The 16,574-nt window shown below is 45.7% G+C and overlaps 1 protein-coding gene across 5 annotated transcripts in view; it reads left to right on the top strand.

Moving 5' to 3' along the window:
- SH3RF2 (SH3 domain containing ring finger 2) overlaps positions 1–12,427 on the top strand; it is a 78,208-nt gene extending 65,781 nt beyond the window's left edge. For all 5 annotated transcript variants that reach the window (XM_044454331.1, XM_044454330.1, XM_044454332.1 and 2 more), the window contains exons 8-10: positions 7,964–8,199; positions 9,800–10,155; positions 10,663–12,427. In XM_044454331.1, coding sequence (XP_044310266.1) covers positions 7,964–8,199; positions 9,800–10,155; positions 10,663–10,944 — 874 coding nt within the window. In that variant the 3' untranslated portion in view covers positions 10,945–12,427. The remainder of the gene's footprint in view (positions 1–7,963; positions 8,200–9,799; positions 10,156–10,662) is intronic.
- Positions 12,428–16,574: the final 4,147 nt, after the last annotated feature.

The raw sequence follows: 16,574 nt of genomic DNA, 5'->3' as shown, positions 1-16,574 counted from the left end.
GTTTTGGCTCACTGCAGCCATGAAGCAGTCTGTGCTCTGCAAACAGTGCTCAGGCCCTGAAGCGCAGCAGCGAGGACCACTGAATTGGAAGCGGGGGTACCTGATCCTTGCTAAAGCTGAAGGGGGCAAAATCAGCTGGGTGGAGCCCTGGAAAGGAGCAGCACCATTCAGCTGATTCGTCTCCTGACCCTCCCATGCATCTGCTGCATGTAAAGAGGAGGGGTGAGAATCAGCTGGGTGGCAGTGCCCAGCCGTGCTGCTCAGCTGATTCCCCCGCTCACCCTCTTTTCTTGCTCCTGCGTGCGAGAGAGGCCTCCACAGCCCACCCGAGTGCTTGTCTTGCCTGTGCTAGCACCTGTTTCTCAGCCCTGCTTGCTGGAGAGGCATTCCCAGCCTGGCAAGTGGAGTGAGAAAGCGGGCTGTGGGGAATCACCTATGCAGCACAGCCCCCAGTTGGGCGCCGCCACTCAGCTAATTACCAGGCGTCCCTCAAATACACGTGGGGCTCAGCAGCAGCAGCAGCTGAGCGCTATTGCCCCTTTCTGCAGCGCCAACCAGCTGACCGCCCATTCCTGCCCCAGAGAAGATCTTTAGGGCAGGAGATGGGCAGGAAGGGGCTCCTCTGACAGTCGTGCAAACCAGCAGTGATCAGTGATTCTCTCCGACTAGCTGCTTGGCAAGAGCAGCAGCGAGTGAGCCACTCTTGCCATACAGCTCCCTGGTTCTCATCTTCGTTCCATGACAAGCTCTGTTTTCTGGGTTTGAGTGATAGAACAAGCCATTCTGGCACTGAGAAGCCATGGAACAGACCTTTGTTTCTGATCACACTTTCTAAAGACCAAACATGCCACAAAGAAATGCCACGACAGGGTTTGGAGGACACAACTGACCAACAATACTAAATAACAACTGTGGTTTGTTCTATCATGTGAATCCTCCCATTTTCCAGGACTGGCACTTAAGGCATCTTGGAGATTTCACATAAATAATTAGGAAGCTAAAGATCTGTGATTGTGTTCATGCCAATGAAGCCCCCTTATATATTGAGTATGAATAGTCTGTACTCTCTGACTGAAGCTTCAACAGATAGTGAGCAAAAGTCCTAAAAACAGTCAAAAAAGAACAAATGGTAAGGAGTCAAGTCAGTGGTGTCAGTCCTGCCGCTCGCACTGCAGGCCCTTTGGTGCCTCCGTGCAAGGCTACCATCACCCAATAAAGGTGACCTGCCATGGATTTAGATTGAGCAAAAGGAAATATTATTTCACATATATTGTTAATGTGCAATGGAATTCACAGCCCCAGGATGTGGAGATGGACAGTGACTGGCATAGCTTTAAAACAGGGCTAAATGGATTAATGGAAGATGACTGTTTGCTCCTTATAGGTGTAGTCAGCAGCGTTTTTCAGAGGTTTGCAGTCCCTGGTACCAAGGGGGATGGGAAGGGGGACCAACTAGAGCAAAAATACAGTGGAAGAGGGGGGAAAACATTGCAAGCTGAAAGAAACAGAGAAATCACTTGTTTATATCTAAATGTTGCCTACTCTGTACACCTTGAGAGGAACAAGTTACATTAATCTAATGCTGCTTATTAGCACTTTCATGTTCAGAGGTAGTTGACATCTGGATACAAGATCAAGGGACTCACACAATAGAATAGGGGTCTCTAATCTGGCACCGTGGTGCCTGCAAAAGGGTACCCTAGGTGGGGCCCATATTTTTTTCACTTTTTAAATACATGGACTCAGATTTGTATGAAATACATACAGCTTTCTTGTAAGTATAAATAGGCTTCAAGAAAAGCTGACCTCAAGTCAAAAATCCTGGAAGCTCTAGTCCAAAAGAATGCTCTGAGCATCATGGTAAGTCATACTTGTTTTTAAAATATCAGTCAATCATCATCTTCAAATAAACATCCAACACAATTAGAAATTATGACAGAGAATCATCATTAACTATGGTGATATCATGAGTCAGACGAGAGGAAAACACTAGAAATGTTTTTCTATGTAATTTGTTCCCAGAAAGAAATTGCAGTAAATAGTAACTGAGGAATATTATCAGTTTCAGCATGCTGAACTTCTGAAAAATTAACTATGGATTACTGTAGCTTCTAATGGGTTAGGCATGAATGGACATACTAATTATGGCTAGAGTCCTGGGCAAGGATGAATAGTTGAAGGTTTGTGGGGAGAACTTCTCAGCTCATCTTGCTCTACTTCGCTGTGAAATTACAACAAAATAGTACAACATTCTCTCTTTCTCGTGGCTATAGCAGACTCTTGCCTGCAACCTCTCTAGAAGGCTTGAGAGATGTAGTAAAAGCTGAGTTGTTGAACCAGATCCAAGGAAAAAAGAGATGGCATGTAGAGGAGACCTAATAATGGAGCCTGGGAAGTCAGAGAATAAATCCTTTATTTTCAATGGAGAAATCTATATACTTCTAAAATAGTGTTGTAAAGAAAGCTGTGACTTTCTGAGTCCTGCCACCAAGGACTAAAAACCTCCTCCTGCTCTGAATCATTCAACCAGTCTCAACCAATCCTTGAAAGGTTTCCTTTTAAAATAAACCAAGTTCTGCCTCTGATCACCATAGACAGACATATTAAGTATACAGTGTTTACCTAGTTTGAGAATCGGAATTTTGACTCTGTGGCCGAAAATACAGTCATTTATACTGCAGCAAAGTCATACAAGTTTTTTTCCAGGTACTGGTGGGAAAGTGGGCATAGATGGTACAATGCATTTGTGCTTGCATCTGCTTCTATGTTCCCCTCATCTTCCTCCTAGAAGCTGAAACTGTTAGTAGGGAACAATGGGTGAAAATGTTGCTGTTATCATATTTCAATGCCACTGTACCGTATTTGTACTTCCTGGTCTTAAGCATGAATTGGAAGGCTGTGTGCTATCAAAATCCATATACTACTGATGTTTGCAATAGTGCTGTCCAAAATAAATATTCACAAAAAATGTGAAATGTACATTTCTAAAAATGTAGAAAAAATACACACATGAACACAAAACCTGCTTTATTATTTGGACAGAAGCACACATAAAATGTGCATATGTTTTTAAAATGTATGCCAACATTCAGACACATTTTCATGCAGATATGGGAACAATCAAAATCCCTTGTGAAAACAAGATAGAATGAACTTAGAGGTGAAAAGAAGGGCAGCAAAGCCAACCAAAATTGAGCTTGACACATTCATCCTTTCCTATCTGAATAGCATTAGGGTTGGCCTTTCCAGTCCCTGCAACAAAGCCTGTGCTGAGCTCAGGGTCACTTGTTAGCCTGAAGAAGCTTCAAACCAGCTAGGCAGAAAAGAGTCACCCCGGAACAGCTTGGAGGTGGAGTCTCTCCCTTCCCAGAAGGTCATGGTTTTCTCTCTAATGCCTGCTTTTGAATGGAACTGGAATGAGTGTTGTATGTGACCATTATCTTTTCTTAGCTCTGTGGGGTTTATTTGCTCTTTCTGTTATTACTGAACTGTTCAAATGAGTCCCATGCCGCTGATTTATTTACTTACGCAATTTACAAGTTGCCCTATCACCAAAGCTCTCGGGTGAGAGCTCTCAATAATCCACATAACAAAAACAAATCCAATAAAATCTATCCCATTGATTAAGGTGGATTCCTTCTCCCCCGCCCATCCACCCACACACACACACACACACAAACCAGGCTGTAGCTCTGTCTATAGCCCTGAGGTATAGCCTGAAGTGCCTGATCCTGCCTAACCTTGGAGGCTAAGCAGGGCTGGCCTGCGTTGATACCTGGAGGGATGATTTGAGTCCTGCATTGAGCAGGTAGTTGGACCTGATGGCCTGCTAGGCCCTTTCCAATGGTATGACTCTATGATTCCGTATCCTATGGCCACCAGAATAGCCTCCCAGGGACATAGAATTACTCTCTCTGGGTGCAATCCTTCTGCAATAATCATAGACCCCAAACTGAGAGGCTTATATTCATCCTATGCAGGGGAGGAGAAGCAGCAAAAGCAATTGTTACCTACCTGTCCTCTCTTCCTCCCTTCCTCCCTTCCTCCCTTTGATTGGTAGCCCATCCCATTAGCCACATGGCTCCCTAAGTGGATTACAGGCATAAAGCCTATGCCTGTTTGTTTAGATGGGCTTTTTTGCCCATCTAGTGACAGCACAGGAAGGGAAGGAGATGGATAACTCATATACTGGTCTCTCCAGTCTCCCTCCCTTGCTGCCCACTGGAACAGCCCCCTTTGCCCCTCCCTGAGGTTGCTTTCCTGACCTTGCAAAGCAGCTGGCTTGGTTCTCCCTGCACTGGCTGTGAGGGATAGGCAGGCAGAGCTCCAGTTCCCAGCTCTGAAATTGCTATCTCTCAACTTGTATCTAGGAATATCTTATCCCCCACCCCACCCCCTTTGCCACCTAGGGGCCATAGGATTGTTTCCCACGAAAATGTAAGAGCAGCATCAATAATTTAAAAATAGTTTTATACAGCAAAATAAGTATCAAAGCAGTTAGTGCATGGGAAAGTATTATTTTAAAACACACAGCTCTCCATATATATTTTTCCCTCAGAGTCCAGGTGTAAGGAAACAAATGCAAAGTTGCCCATTTGTGAACATTCTGAGGTTTTGCAAAAACCCATTGGAAAGAAAACATGACATGGCGCTAAAGAGAAGGAAAAGGCTAGTTCAGTCTTTTGTGCCAAACAGAATGCACAATGGCAGAGCAGGGAAAGAAAGGGAAGGCACTCTTGCCCAGTGTGTCTCCATCACACATTAATACTTAGTTTGGATTAGGGATCGATTATAATTTTGTTATAAATTTACCTAGGTTTGCACAGTTCTTCATATTCAGGATCTGCAATAATAACCTGCAATCTTAATAAATTCAAATGTGGGAGTTGAATTTTAAAACATTTCAAAAAAAATGAATTGGATCATTTTCTCCTTGTAAACTGAGTTACTTTAAGAGGATAATGTGTCCTTTAAAAAGGCTGTACCTTGGGAATGGTGAAATTGATTGCCATCATCTCAACCATAGGCATAAAGTGTGGACAACCCTCAGATATTTGTAATCCCTGATAATATGAACTGCAAGAAACCCGAATCAAAAATGGCAGGTTTTAGTTTGTTGTCAGAGATGTGGGATGCTTGAGCAGAAACCCAACTATCCATGTTATTGCTTTTCACTGAAGACACACTTGTATTCATTTGTTCCCTTGCTTATATTTTATCATGTTCAATTGCAGTGTTTAAATTGGAGACATCACTGCTGCTTTGGGCCCAGAATTATTCTTTCTGATTTCCACTAAAACTCTCATATTAAGGAGAGCCAGTGATTATTCTTCATCTCTCTGGCTCATTTCTTCATGATTTGGCTTCTGATAACACCATGGCCCCACCTCACCGATAAACTGAACAAACAATCAGACACATTGCCAGGAGCTTCATAAAGTCCCTCAGTCAGGAGCACCAATTTTAAGCATTGCTAGTGTGCGTCTTCCTTTGGAAATCACCTCATAATAAATGGATGCCTTGGTTATTTTGATGAATCACTGCCCCATTATTAAATCATAAATCATTTTTCAAAGCAGAGAAGAGTCACAGGAAGATAGCAAAAGAGTCAGAGGCTGCCGCTTCCCCCACCTCCAGAGGAGGAGCTGGCACAGATGCTTCTCCATGGCTCAAGTTCCAAGAAAATTAGGAGCCCTTACGCAGGTTGTGTAAGCACCCTGTTCATGCAGAAGAGGGATGGCCTTCTCAGCGATTTAACCGATTTAGGTGAAACAGCTTTGTGGCCTCATCAGCCTCACAGATGAGGAAAGAAATAATCAGAAGTGACACTTGGGGTGTGGGGGGGGGGGACCAGCTGAAACGGGAAATGCAACGAAGAGCACAAGAACTCCCGTGAACGCTTCCTTCAGGATCGCTGCTTCCTCAGTGTCCGATGAAGAACTTTGTTCGCATTTAAGAGCTTCATCGGCTGCTCTGGCAACTCAGGAGGATTAGCCGGCATTACTCATTGTTTTTGTCCATCGGGCAGCATATATGGGGGTGGAGGGATCCCCTGCCCTAAAATTTTAACAATAGAAAGAGCAGCCATGTAAAAAATGAAGCGAGATTAATTTACCAAACCTTATTGCTCCTGAGTGGCACGCTCTTCCTTGAAAACTGTACAGTTTTATTACAGTTTAAATCCATCCTACATGAGCTCACATCCGCAGCAAGGTGGACATGGCTACCCTATTGAACTCCTATTACAAACTTTATTATATATGACTATATGCTGATCAATTTGCAAGTGATGGGGCTCCCCTAGGAGGTCAGCTGATCCTTCATGATAGTTAGGCCAACATCTCACAAGAATCTTGGGGCATAATTTGGGGCTGACCAGCCAGATTACCTGGCTGAGCAAGGGACGGAGTGGCCAGCAGAGCGGGGGGGGGGGGGGGAAAAAGCCCCCCCCCCCCCCCCCCCCCCCCCCGGGGCAGCAAGATTCCCTGGGCCAAGCCTGGGATGACCGATATCAAAGCAAGCACCCCTATCAAGGGTGCCCACGTGTTTTCCCGCTTAAATAATGCCTCCCGCAGATACCTCTTCACCTTCCATTCCTCGGCCTTCTTTGTGTAGGCCCTGGAGGTGACTGAGGGTCACACAGTTAATTGCGTTTCCCAGGCACAGCAAGACCAAGAAAACCTGGGACCGCTCTCTCAGCCACCACAAGGCTTTGTTTTCCTGATGGCAAGGGCCACATTTCAGGTCCATTTTTTAGGTACTTCCCTGATGCATTATATTATCTAAGATATGGAATAAATCCTGCAGCTGCTCTCTTGTTTGCCTCTCCATACAAGCTAGAAAAGATGAAATTAGCTCAGGATGTGTTTGCACATACTTATTACTTTCACTCCATTTCTCCCTCCCTGGACTTTTATTTTCAAGTTATTTACTTTGCTTCTGATTCATTTGTACATAAAAATGACTGTCTACTTTATTTACTCCCTTCCTCGGTTCCTTTTATCTAGCATTTCTCGCTCTCAGACAAATACTGCCAACTTCAGAAAATGCCTATGGGAAGGACAGGGCCCACTGCCACCTGCCCCCAAACCGCCCCCCCCCCCCGCCAGCAAGATGGATGGTCCTGTGGCTATGTTCCTTTTGTTAGTATGTATACACCATTGGAAAGAGGATGCAGGTGTTCACAAATGGGCTACTGGAAGCAGACTTCCTCATCCCTTCTTCCCCATGGCAGCCTACCAAAACTACCACACAAAGGGTCGGGGTAAGGGGGCCAAATAAAAGAAACATTGCAGCTGGCTTGAAGAATCAGCAAGGAGAAGCTTACTAGTGCTGGGCAGCATGACATTCACAGTACCAGCCAGTGAAAATCACCCCTTGAAACCTGGGGATGTATCCCTGATATTAAAGCTGTTGAAAGCCATGCAAGTGCTGGAAGCTTTTCCCCTGTTCACTGAATTTGCTAAGCCTACAGAAACATTTGTCCTCTTGGTTCGCACCGGAGCTGTAAGTCATTGTGAGGGACATGCTTGAACTCTAACACTGTGATTTGCAATGCAAATCTCCATTTGTTCTGTGCAGTTTCTCATAACAGACCCGTATTGCATGGCTTATATAGAATATGAAATGAGGACATGGGTATTTCTTTTTGTGGGAGGAGGGAATATCGTCTCTAGGAGGAATAGTACTGTCGTATGATTCTTGCACAGCAGTTTTAAAGAGAATGCTGGAGTTTGATCAGGAATGTGGAAAAACTGAAATGCAAGATTAAAGAGAAATAGCGGGAAAATGCATTTCAGAACATATGGATGCTTGACGATCTGATTCCACACTTTGCTTGCTTTTTTCTAATTAGACAACAAAACTCCTGGATCTGAATTGTGCAGCTGCATTGTGCTCTCTAATGATCTGAAATTAGCTTCTCTTTCTCTCTCCCTCCCGTTTGGCTCTCCTAAACAAGCAGGAAGTCCTCAAGCTTTCTTGACTCCAGAATGCCTTCCCTCTATGCGACTTGGACATTATCCACTTCCTCACTTTCATCCCAGGGAAGCATCTCAGAGAACGGCCCGAGGCAAAGCAGGCCTTTGAAATCTACCTTCATGCCCACATCTTTGGCCTCACCTGTGAGGAATCTCCCTGGGTCAAGTGCCTCTGGGCACACAGCCTCGCAGAGGAGAGGACGTGGCAGCAATAGGAAGAGTAAGTCCTGGTGGGAGGGGTGTGAGCCTGTCCCTGAGTGGCAGAGAGATGACTGGAAGCCCTTAATTAGCACGCTGAAACTCAGGCTTGATGCAGTAAACATAAATGCCATGCTAACCCACCTGAAGAGCTGCGAACCTAATTGCACACGTACAGCTGCACTGGACGTTTTCCTTGCCAAAGGCGTGGATGGACCAGATACAGCCTGAGTCAGTCCAGAAACGCGTGGCAGGATCCATCGTTCAGATGCTATCTGGAGATGAATTGTGCCTTGAGGAATCCAAGTTTAACTTGTAAATCTTTAACATGGAATGAAACCGAGGTTGTTTCTCAGAGAATGAAAAGAAAAGAGGATGCTTTGGCAGCAGGTTTGCTTTCATGTAGTTATTTGGGTTCACTGAGGTCTCAGCAGAGCCATATTCATTCTGGAGAGAGATTCCAAATATTAATCTTTGTGTAGGAACATGTTGGCATGGAGCAAAGTGATGGCACACAAATGCACTTAGAGGACAATAGAGACTCATGTTCTCCGTGTAGAATTGTTATTGTAAGGGGTGCTTTACAGGGTAGGAGAACTTTGCATTCATCTCAGAATAAGTGGAAAATTTGACTGAATGGGACCCATTTGGATCTGTTTTTATTCATTCTGAAAAATAGATGCACAAAGGTGTGAATGGGAACCAACTGGACTCCCATTCAGAACTTCCTCTGTAAGACTGACATCAAGAGTAGGTATGGTTGGCACACGCCAAAGACCCGCAGCCCCAGCAGAAGCCGGCTAAGCAGAGTTCCCTGGGTATAGTCCTCTTCACCACTGAATCCTGCTCTGGCCATTTGTCCTGTTTGTGGGGCTGCAGCCTCTCCCCCCCCCCCCCGGGGGTGGTCACAACAGGAGCTGAGCCCAGTGGCATTCTGGGGGAGAATCGAAGCTGCCATTGGTCAGGGCAACCCCTTTTCTGCACAGTGACTCAGTATGAGTCCATAATATGGCAGCCACCAGGACTGGCTTCCGAGGTCAGATCTGTTGCAGTCACTGCAGGCAGCAACAAAAACTGATTCGAAAAAATCAAAATGCCAAAAATAGTCATGAGTAACAAAATAAATGTGATACCTACTAATGGATAATGAAATGAATGGAATGCCTATGAATAGATAGTGCACTAGATGGTGTCTTTAACAGCAGAAACAGTGCTGTTAAAGCTCCTTTCAGTTGCAGATGGCAGGGAATGACTAGCCCGGAACAGCCTTCCCTGACCAGGCACCCTCCAGATGTGTTTTCTACAAACCCTGTTGTCCCCAGAATGCAGTGGGCAAGTTGGGTGAGTACGCTGGGAGTTGCAGTCTAGCACCTCTGGAGGACACTGGATGGGGCAAGCCTGGCCCAGAGCTTTCTGCATGCCAGTCGTGTGCAGCACTGCTGTGTCGTGGCCCCTTTGCTGGACCTTGAAATGCTGAAAGTGCAGCCCTAATAAACAGCCAAGACTGAAATACAGCCCAGGACGGTAGCTGTGCAGTTTTCTCCCATCCTTTTTGAAATATGAATTTCCACAGTGAACTGAAGCGCTTAACCCTCCTTTCTTCCCAAATTGTGTGTCCCCAGATGGATCATTACAGAAACCTTTGCAACCAGGAACTCTTATTCCATTCGTCAGCTCCCTTCGGCGGAGTCCTGCCACTCAACGCCGACCCCAGCAATCTCCCGTCTATCAGCCCATCTCCACTCTGCCCAGAGGAGTCAGTACAGCTGACACAGGAGCCTGGCTGAATGCCTCCCAGGATTCCTCATTAGTGCTAGTGCCCCGAAGTGGAAGCAGCAGAGCACCTTCTGTGTGTAGTTCGGTCGTGCTGGACACCAAAGAATTGCTGCCGAAAAGCGAGTTGAGTCTAAAGCCACCTGTTTCTGCTCCACCCTCCATTCTGGTGAAACCCGACACCTCGAGGAACACTATGGAGAAGGTAAGCGGGGGGGGGGTCTCGTCAAAGTACAGGGCTCGTTTTATATGGCCATTGTTACAGTTACGGAACTCCTTGAAAATGTTGCTGGAACTGTAGGATAGTTGGGCAGCTGGCGGAAGGTGTTTACTAGGGAACTTGAAGTTATAGTGAAAGTTCTTGGATTTTTGTCAGCAGAACAATACATTTTTGTCTGTATAAGATGCTCCTATAATGGACTGAGCAGAAATGTGTGCTCCTTTGCAAATAGCTTCTGCGAACACCATTTTGAAGGTACAACCGGAATGCAGATTCTCCTTGCTTCCCTTTCTTCTGTGTGACAATCTGCTGCTCCCCAGGGTTTTGTAGATAATGCTTTATATGAGGGAAGAGCAGGCTAGGTTGCCCCCCAGTACATGGTTTGGGAAATTCCAAAAGGGAGTTGAGTTTGTTTGGTGAGCATAGAAGAAAGACAGCGCTTCCGGCAACCTTCCATGAATAAAATAAATTCTGATATCTGTTCTATTTCAGCAAGTGAAAACAGTGAGATTTCAGAACTACAGCCCACCACCATCCAAACGACAGAGTTCTCTGTCTTCACCAAACCTCTCCAATGGCAGACCTGAACAAGGAAGCATTATAGAAGCAGTGCAGCCAGAAGCAAACAAGAGTCCTGAAATATCAGTGCTCTATTCCCACCGAATTGTCTCCAGTCCAGTTCATCAAAGAAGGGTGGCACATCCTAAAACCTCATCACTGGACCTTACAGGCCAGTCAGGCTACCTGACCTTTCCGACAAGAAGAGAATTATAATAGCATCACTGAAAACTGAACAGCTTGACTCTATTTAAAAACACTTCACTTTGAAACTTTGCTATCATTGTTTGTTTGTAAGCAAAACAACCAGATATACCATAGATCTCAGGTCTAATTTGCCGACATCTTTTAAAAATTTCATATCTGATAGAAGAGCTAGGCCTTCTTCCAGGCATCTACACAACCACAAATGATTACTGGGTACCAATCATTCCACACTGTATGGCAGGGTCTTGTTTTGTGTGGCTTTGATCTACAGCTCAAACTGCAAGTGTGTTGTGGACATGCATTTTTCTTTATATGCAAAGACTACCACAGTGGCAATGTAAAATGAATTCTTTTGCCACGGGGAGATACAAATATCATTGGGAGGGTAAGAAATTATGAGTACAGAGCACTATTCAAAAGCCATATTGCTCCCCGTAAATTTCAATACTCTATAATTGGAAGTGGGAAAAGGAAACCTGTCAGAAAAAGATAGACTGCTTTGGTCTTCTCTGTCTCACTCAATTTTATAGTTGGTAAAACAGCAGCTTTCTTTCCTTCCCCTGCCCTTCTCTTTATAATTTGTTTAACTTCACAGTTTGCATTTAAATACTTTGGACTTTATATTTGGATTCAGAATGCAGAAGGTTCTTTGGTTTTGTTTTTTAGAAATATAGACCATTTCCCAGCTTCCAAGACAGTCAGTCAGTGAAAGGAGATCAAGCAACACAACTCATCCATCAGCCCTCCTCTACCATGTATTCTGGATCCTGTTTCTAGGGATCAACTGACTGATCTAATTATAGCAGACAATAGTACCATGCATCTATAAGCCCTGTGATTCCAGAACTGTGTAATCCCATGACATTAAAAAAGAAAAGAAAAAGAAATCACAATTATTTTTAAGATATGAGAAGCTGTTAAGATTGTCAGCCTGTTTGGACAAAGGCATGGTTCAAGAGTGGTGTGATCCTGCATTATCACTTACTTGGGAGCAGGTCTCCTTGAACCAAATGGGACTTCTGAGAAAATGCAAATAAGACTAGGCTGCAAGAAGAGTCGTAACTTGGAAGAGGAGGCCCCCCATGATGCTCCTGCCTGGATCCTCCTCCTCTCTAATCACCCTCCTCAACCTCCAGGCACAGCCAGCAGCACGGTGGCCCAGAGGGATCGGTCAGTCCCACCCTGTGGAAGGCCTTGCCTTTCCCCGTCCTGCCTGCCTGTCTCTGGCAGACCGCATCCACGCAATACCCGCTTGCGCCCAACCCCTCTCATCCTCTCTGGCTACCTGGCTGCAACAAGAAGCAGAATCAGACTGCCATATCATTTTAATCCAGCTGTGCCTGATGTTCAGACTTCTGCTATAGGATAGAGCTTTGTTTATTTTGTTCCCACTGCTAGTTCAAAGGTTGTGCATTCCAGCCCACATAAGGGAGCATGAAATTCTGTAGGCCTCCTGCTATGTCATGTCAATAAAGGTTGGGAGTTAAAATTCTTGGATGATTGCACAGGACCAATGAAACTGATAGAATGGATGTTTGCTAGTGGTGTGCACACAGCTTCTGGACTGCACTGGAGCCAAAGATTTCCTTTGGAATCAAGAAGAAGTGGACAGACAAGTTATCCAAGCTGGGGCCTTCCAGATGCATTAGGCTACAACCCCCATTACCCTTAGCCAGCAAGCTGGTTGGAGTGATGGGAGTTGTAGTCCAACAAATCTAGAGTGTTCTGCCTTGGGAAAGGCTAAATAATTGTCTTACACCAACCACCTTTCCCTTTTAATTTGTGGCAAAAGTAATTATCAGTCACTTTCTCAGATTAAACACAACTCTTTGGCCCCAGATAAATGCCCGTATCATATATAAAGCCAGTTTTCCCTGGCCTTTGTAGGAGTGTACTCTCTTATTTCCTCATGTCAGCTTTGCAAGAGTCAAGAATTCTGAAAGGTTCTCCAGCACACACAAAGGAGATGTGAATTTACAATGTATAGAACACACATCAGACGTAGATAAAAATAATATATTAGATTGTTAATGCCTATTAACTGACATTCATTTCCCACAGGACTTTCATTTGCAGGTGTTTGGGGGGGGGGGGGCTGGGAGCCTGCAGTGTACACACAGAATGTGAAAAAACACACCAGTGTCTCTTTTGCTGTGTGAAGACACCAAGGGTGCCTTACAAGAGACTAAATGTTAGGAACAAAAAGCAGGGAAGTAATTAGTATGTTTAGTGTTGACTCGAGACATCTTGCTGCCAGGAAGGAGCCCACAGCAGGCTGTCTTGTACGAAGGCCAACACTCTAAAATTCTTGCTGCACTATTCAAACACCAGTGCCTGCCTTTAGCTGCCTCTCCACCACCTGCCATCACACCACCTGAAGCAGGTAGCTTTGCCCTGCTGCATGCAAGGGCCGGGCCTTTTCCCAAGAACCTTGTGCTGATGGAGTGGGATCAAGCTGCTCTGCCTTCAGAATCTTGGTAGGATGGTGCCTGGTATCCCATGAGCGCCATGTCCGCACCCAGTCCTCCCTGGCCCAGGCCCCTGCATTCTGCCCGCTCCAATGAGGACCGAAGCAGAGGAGCCACTGGAGATCTGTGGTCAAGCCCCCCCCCATCCCTTGGGGGCCCCGGGAGACAAAAGATGGCACAGAAGTAAACAATAACATAAGTTAAAGGAGAAACCACTGGAACAAAATCAATTGGGACTACAGTGCTGGCAAGACCATGTACCCCCGTTCCCTGTGCCATTTGCTTGCTATCAATCCACAGCATGACAATTTGTGGTACCCCTCCCATCACCATGATCCTGGTTCACTTGGCGCCCCCCCCCCCACCGCCCTTTTTGTGCATGATGGTGTATGCAAATCTTTACATATTTCTTTCAAAAGAAGGTGCTGTATATGTGCAGACCTCCTAATCGTCAGTCACCTTGAACTTAAGAAGCACACAGGAGAATGCAAACAGGAAACTGATGAATATGACAGCTTTCCTGCCAGAGCAAATAGCAGGTTTGGTTGCTGGAATGATCTGAACTGGGACCACAGTGGGAGGCCAAAAGTCCCCATATTCCTTACACACCCGTCCAGATCACCCTCTTGCTATTTAGTCTTTTAAAATGCATGCAATTAACAGAATTGCTAATTGTACACAGGGTGTGACATCTAGTTTCACCCAGTGAAGAATGAATGTTTTGGAAGAGAAATATATATCCAGCAATTCTCTTTTTAAACATAATGAATAAAAAGGCTTTCCTGCTTCAAGTAGTGCGGCAAGACAAGAATAATCAGTTTTCCTTCAGGGCCCACAATACCATCTAATCACACCATTGAAACCAAACCTCGGGTTGCGGGAAGCGTTCGGGGTGCTTGCCTATTTTTACCTTAGTCATACAAACGTGCATATGCACATTCATGAGGCTCACTTAAGCCAAAAATATCCGTTGCTCAGGAACAAAAATATGCAGATGGAGTCACTGGCAACTGCTCTGTTCACTGAAAATAGTGGTGGGCAGATGCCAGCTGGGAAAATACACAAAAAAAGGAAAAGTGGAGCTGGAATGTTATTTATTTCCTTGCCTTTGGAAGAATAGCCCCTTCACCCTGCTTTCATTCATTTGCATTAACATGCTTGTTTTGAAAGCCAGCACTGACTGACTTGAGGATGATGGGGTTTGCGGAAGCAGAGGGGCACTTTTGCTGCATGGCTGGAGCCCATGGGCCAAAGATCTGACAGCCCTAATGCAAAACCATGACAACCTCATGATTGCTTGCCTTACGCAGCAGGAGCATTGGCACAGGGAAGGCTTTCGCTTGCTAGATGCTCCTGTAATTATTTGCCAAGAGGAGTTATTTGGAAACAAAGAAAAACCTCTCCAGTCCAACCCAAGCAGCTGCTCAGTGCTGGTGCCCTGGCAGATAGGAAAACAAAGCCCACTGCCTTCCTGAACCACGCATTCCCCCGAGGGCAGAATAAATTAACTTAAAGGGTGAAGGAGCTATCTAGAATTACTGGTTGTCTATTATTTGCTGTTCTCATGGCATCTTTCATTTGCACGGTGCTTGAAACGCCTTATCTCTCCTCCACAGCCTGTGAAAGAGGACGGAATTGTTCCCATTTTATGGAAGAAGTGAGGCTGAGAGTGCCTTATCCGGAGGGAATCTGTCTTCCAGCTGAGGCAGAGCTGGTCTCCTAGCCCCCAAATCTAGTTCTAGGAAATGCAGTCCACGGAGCCCTAAGTTGCTGAAATCCACAGTAGGATGACATGCTTAAAACAGGATTGTGGTGATTTAGATGTTGGAAGGGATCCTTTCCATGAGAGCTCAAGCCTCCCAGCCCTTCCCCTGAGGCTACTTCCCGGATTATTTTGTTCCATGTTCCTCCAGGACTGTGGCATGCAAATCAGCTCTTTTTCTATAAAATAGCCAAGGGAGCTCATACAAAAGAGACAACAGAACCCAGTATGAATAAACTGAATCTGCTTCATGGCAGTCTGTGAGCATCCCGCAGTTTCTGGACCTGAAAAGGCCGGTGCATTTGGCCAAACTGCAGGCTGTTCAGCATTCTGGTATAACTCGTGACCATCAAGGTGAGCTAATGGATTAATATTTCTGCCCTTTCGACATTTCAGTGCATAGCTGTGTTGGCAAGGATTATAGCCTCACGTACTGAACATGAGGAAGGTGCAGGGACGTCCCTGTTGGTCCAGGTTATATAGTCACAAACTGGAAGAGGGTGAGCCCCTTACCTTGGGGGACACAGCACCAGGTTTGCTGGCCAGTTTGGAAGAAAACCTGACTCAGCGACCTTTTGCCCCTTTAACAGAGGTTCGATATGCTGACAACAGCTGGTGGCACCTTTAAGGTGATCTAATTGCTCACCAGTTGCTGCAGATCTAGACAGTAACAGGGTCTGACTCCAAAGTCGGCTGTCCTGCAGCTTTCCTGCCACCACTGCCTTTAGATGCCTGAGGAGGAAGTGGTGTTGTTGTTTTCTTTAAGCATGAGCAGTGGGGAAGCAGCCCTTTAGATCAGTAACTCAAAGCGGATCCCAAGTAAAGTGAGGCTGGAGATGGATTCTGGTGCTGCAAACAGCTGAAGGGGTTTTTTTTATATAAAATGCAGGGGTGCATGACCACAAGAGGTGTTGCATCCACTGCATGGTAGCAACTGGTGGTGAGCAAGTAGGCACTGGAAGAGGGACACCTTTCACTGGAACTATGAGAAGCCATTTCCAAAAGAAAGGTTTGCCAGGGAAAGTTTTCCCTTGCCATTCAGCAGGTGAAGCAGGGGCAGGATACTTCAAGTGACAGAGGGGAGAGAATAAACAAAGGCAGAAGCCAGTCCCTGAATGGCACAACAAGATGTAGCAAGGGATGGGGAGAGATGTGCCATTTGGCAGAATATCTTTGATCAGCTCTGATTTTCAGCAAGTGACGAACTGCCTGAAACCTGCAGAGTCACACACACATGGTCGCCAACTCTCTGCGCTGGGAATGTTCAGCCTCTTTCAGCTCCAGGCCTGAAGATCATCTTGGAGAAGCTCTCAGAAGTCCCATGCCATTCTGTGCTGCTGTGGGATCCCAGAGGACAGAGGGGGACCCCTGAGAAGATGGATGTGGCCTCTGTGCTCAAGGCAGCACCC

This window comes from Varanus komodoensis, unplaced genomic scaffold (genome assembly GCF_004798865.1).
Source record: "Varanus komodoensis strain SLA01 unplaced genomic scaffold, ASM479886v1 scaffold7_3, whole genome shotgun sequence".
NCBI classification, from domain to species: Eukaryota; Metazoa; Chordata; class Lepidosauria; order Squamata; family Varanidae; genus Varanus; species Varanus komodoensis.
The sequence above is the reverse complement of the archived record's forward strand: the minus strand, read 5'-3'. Positions and strand labels throughout refer to the sequence as shown.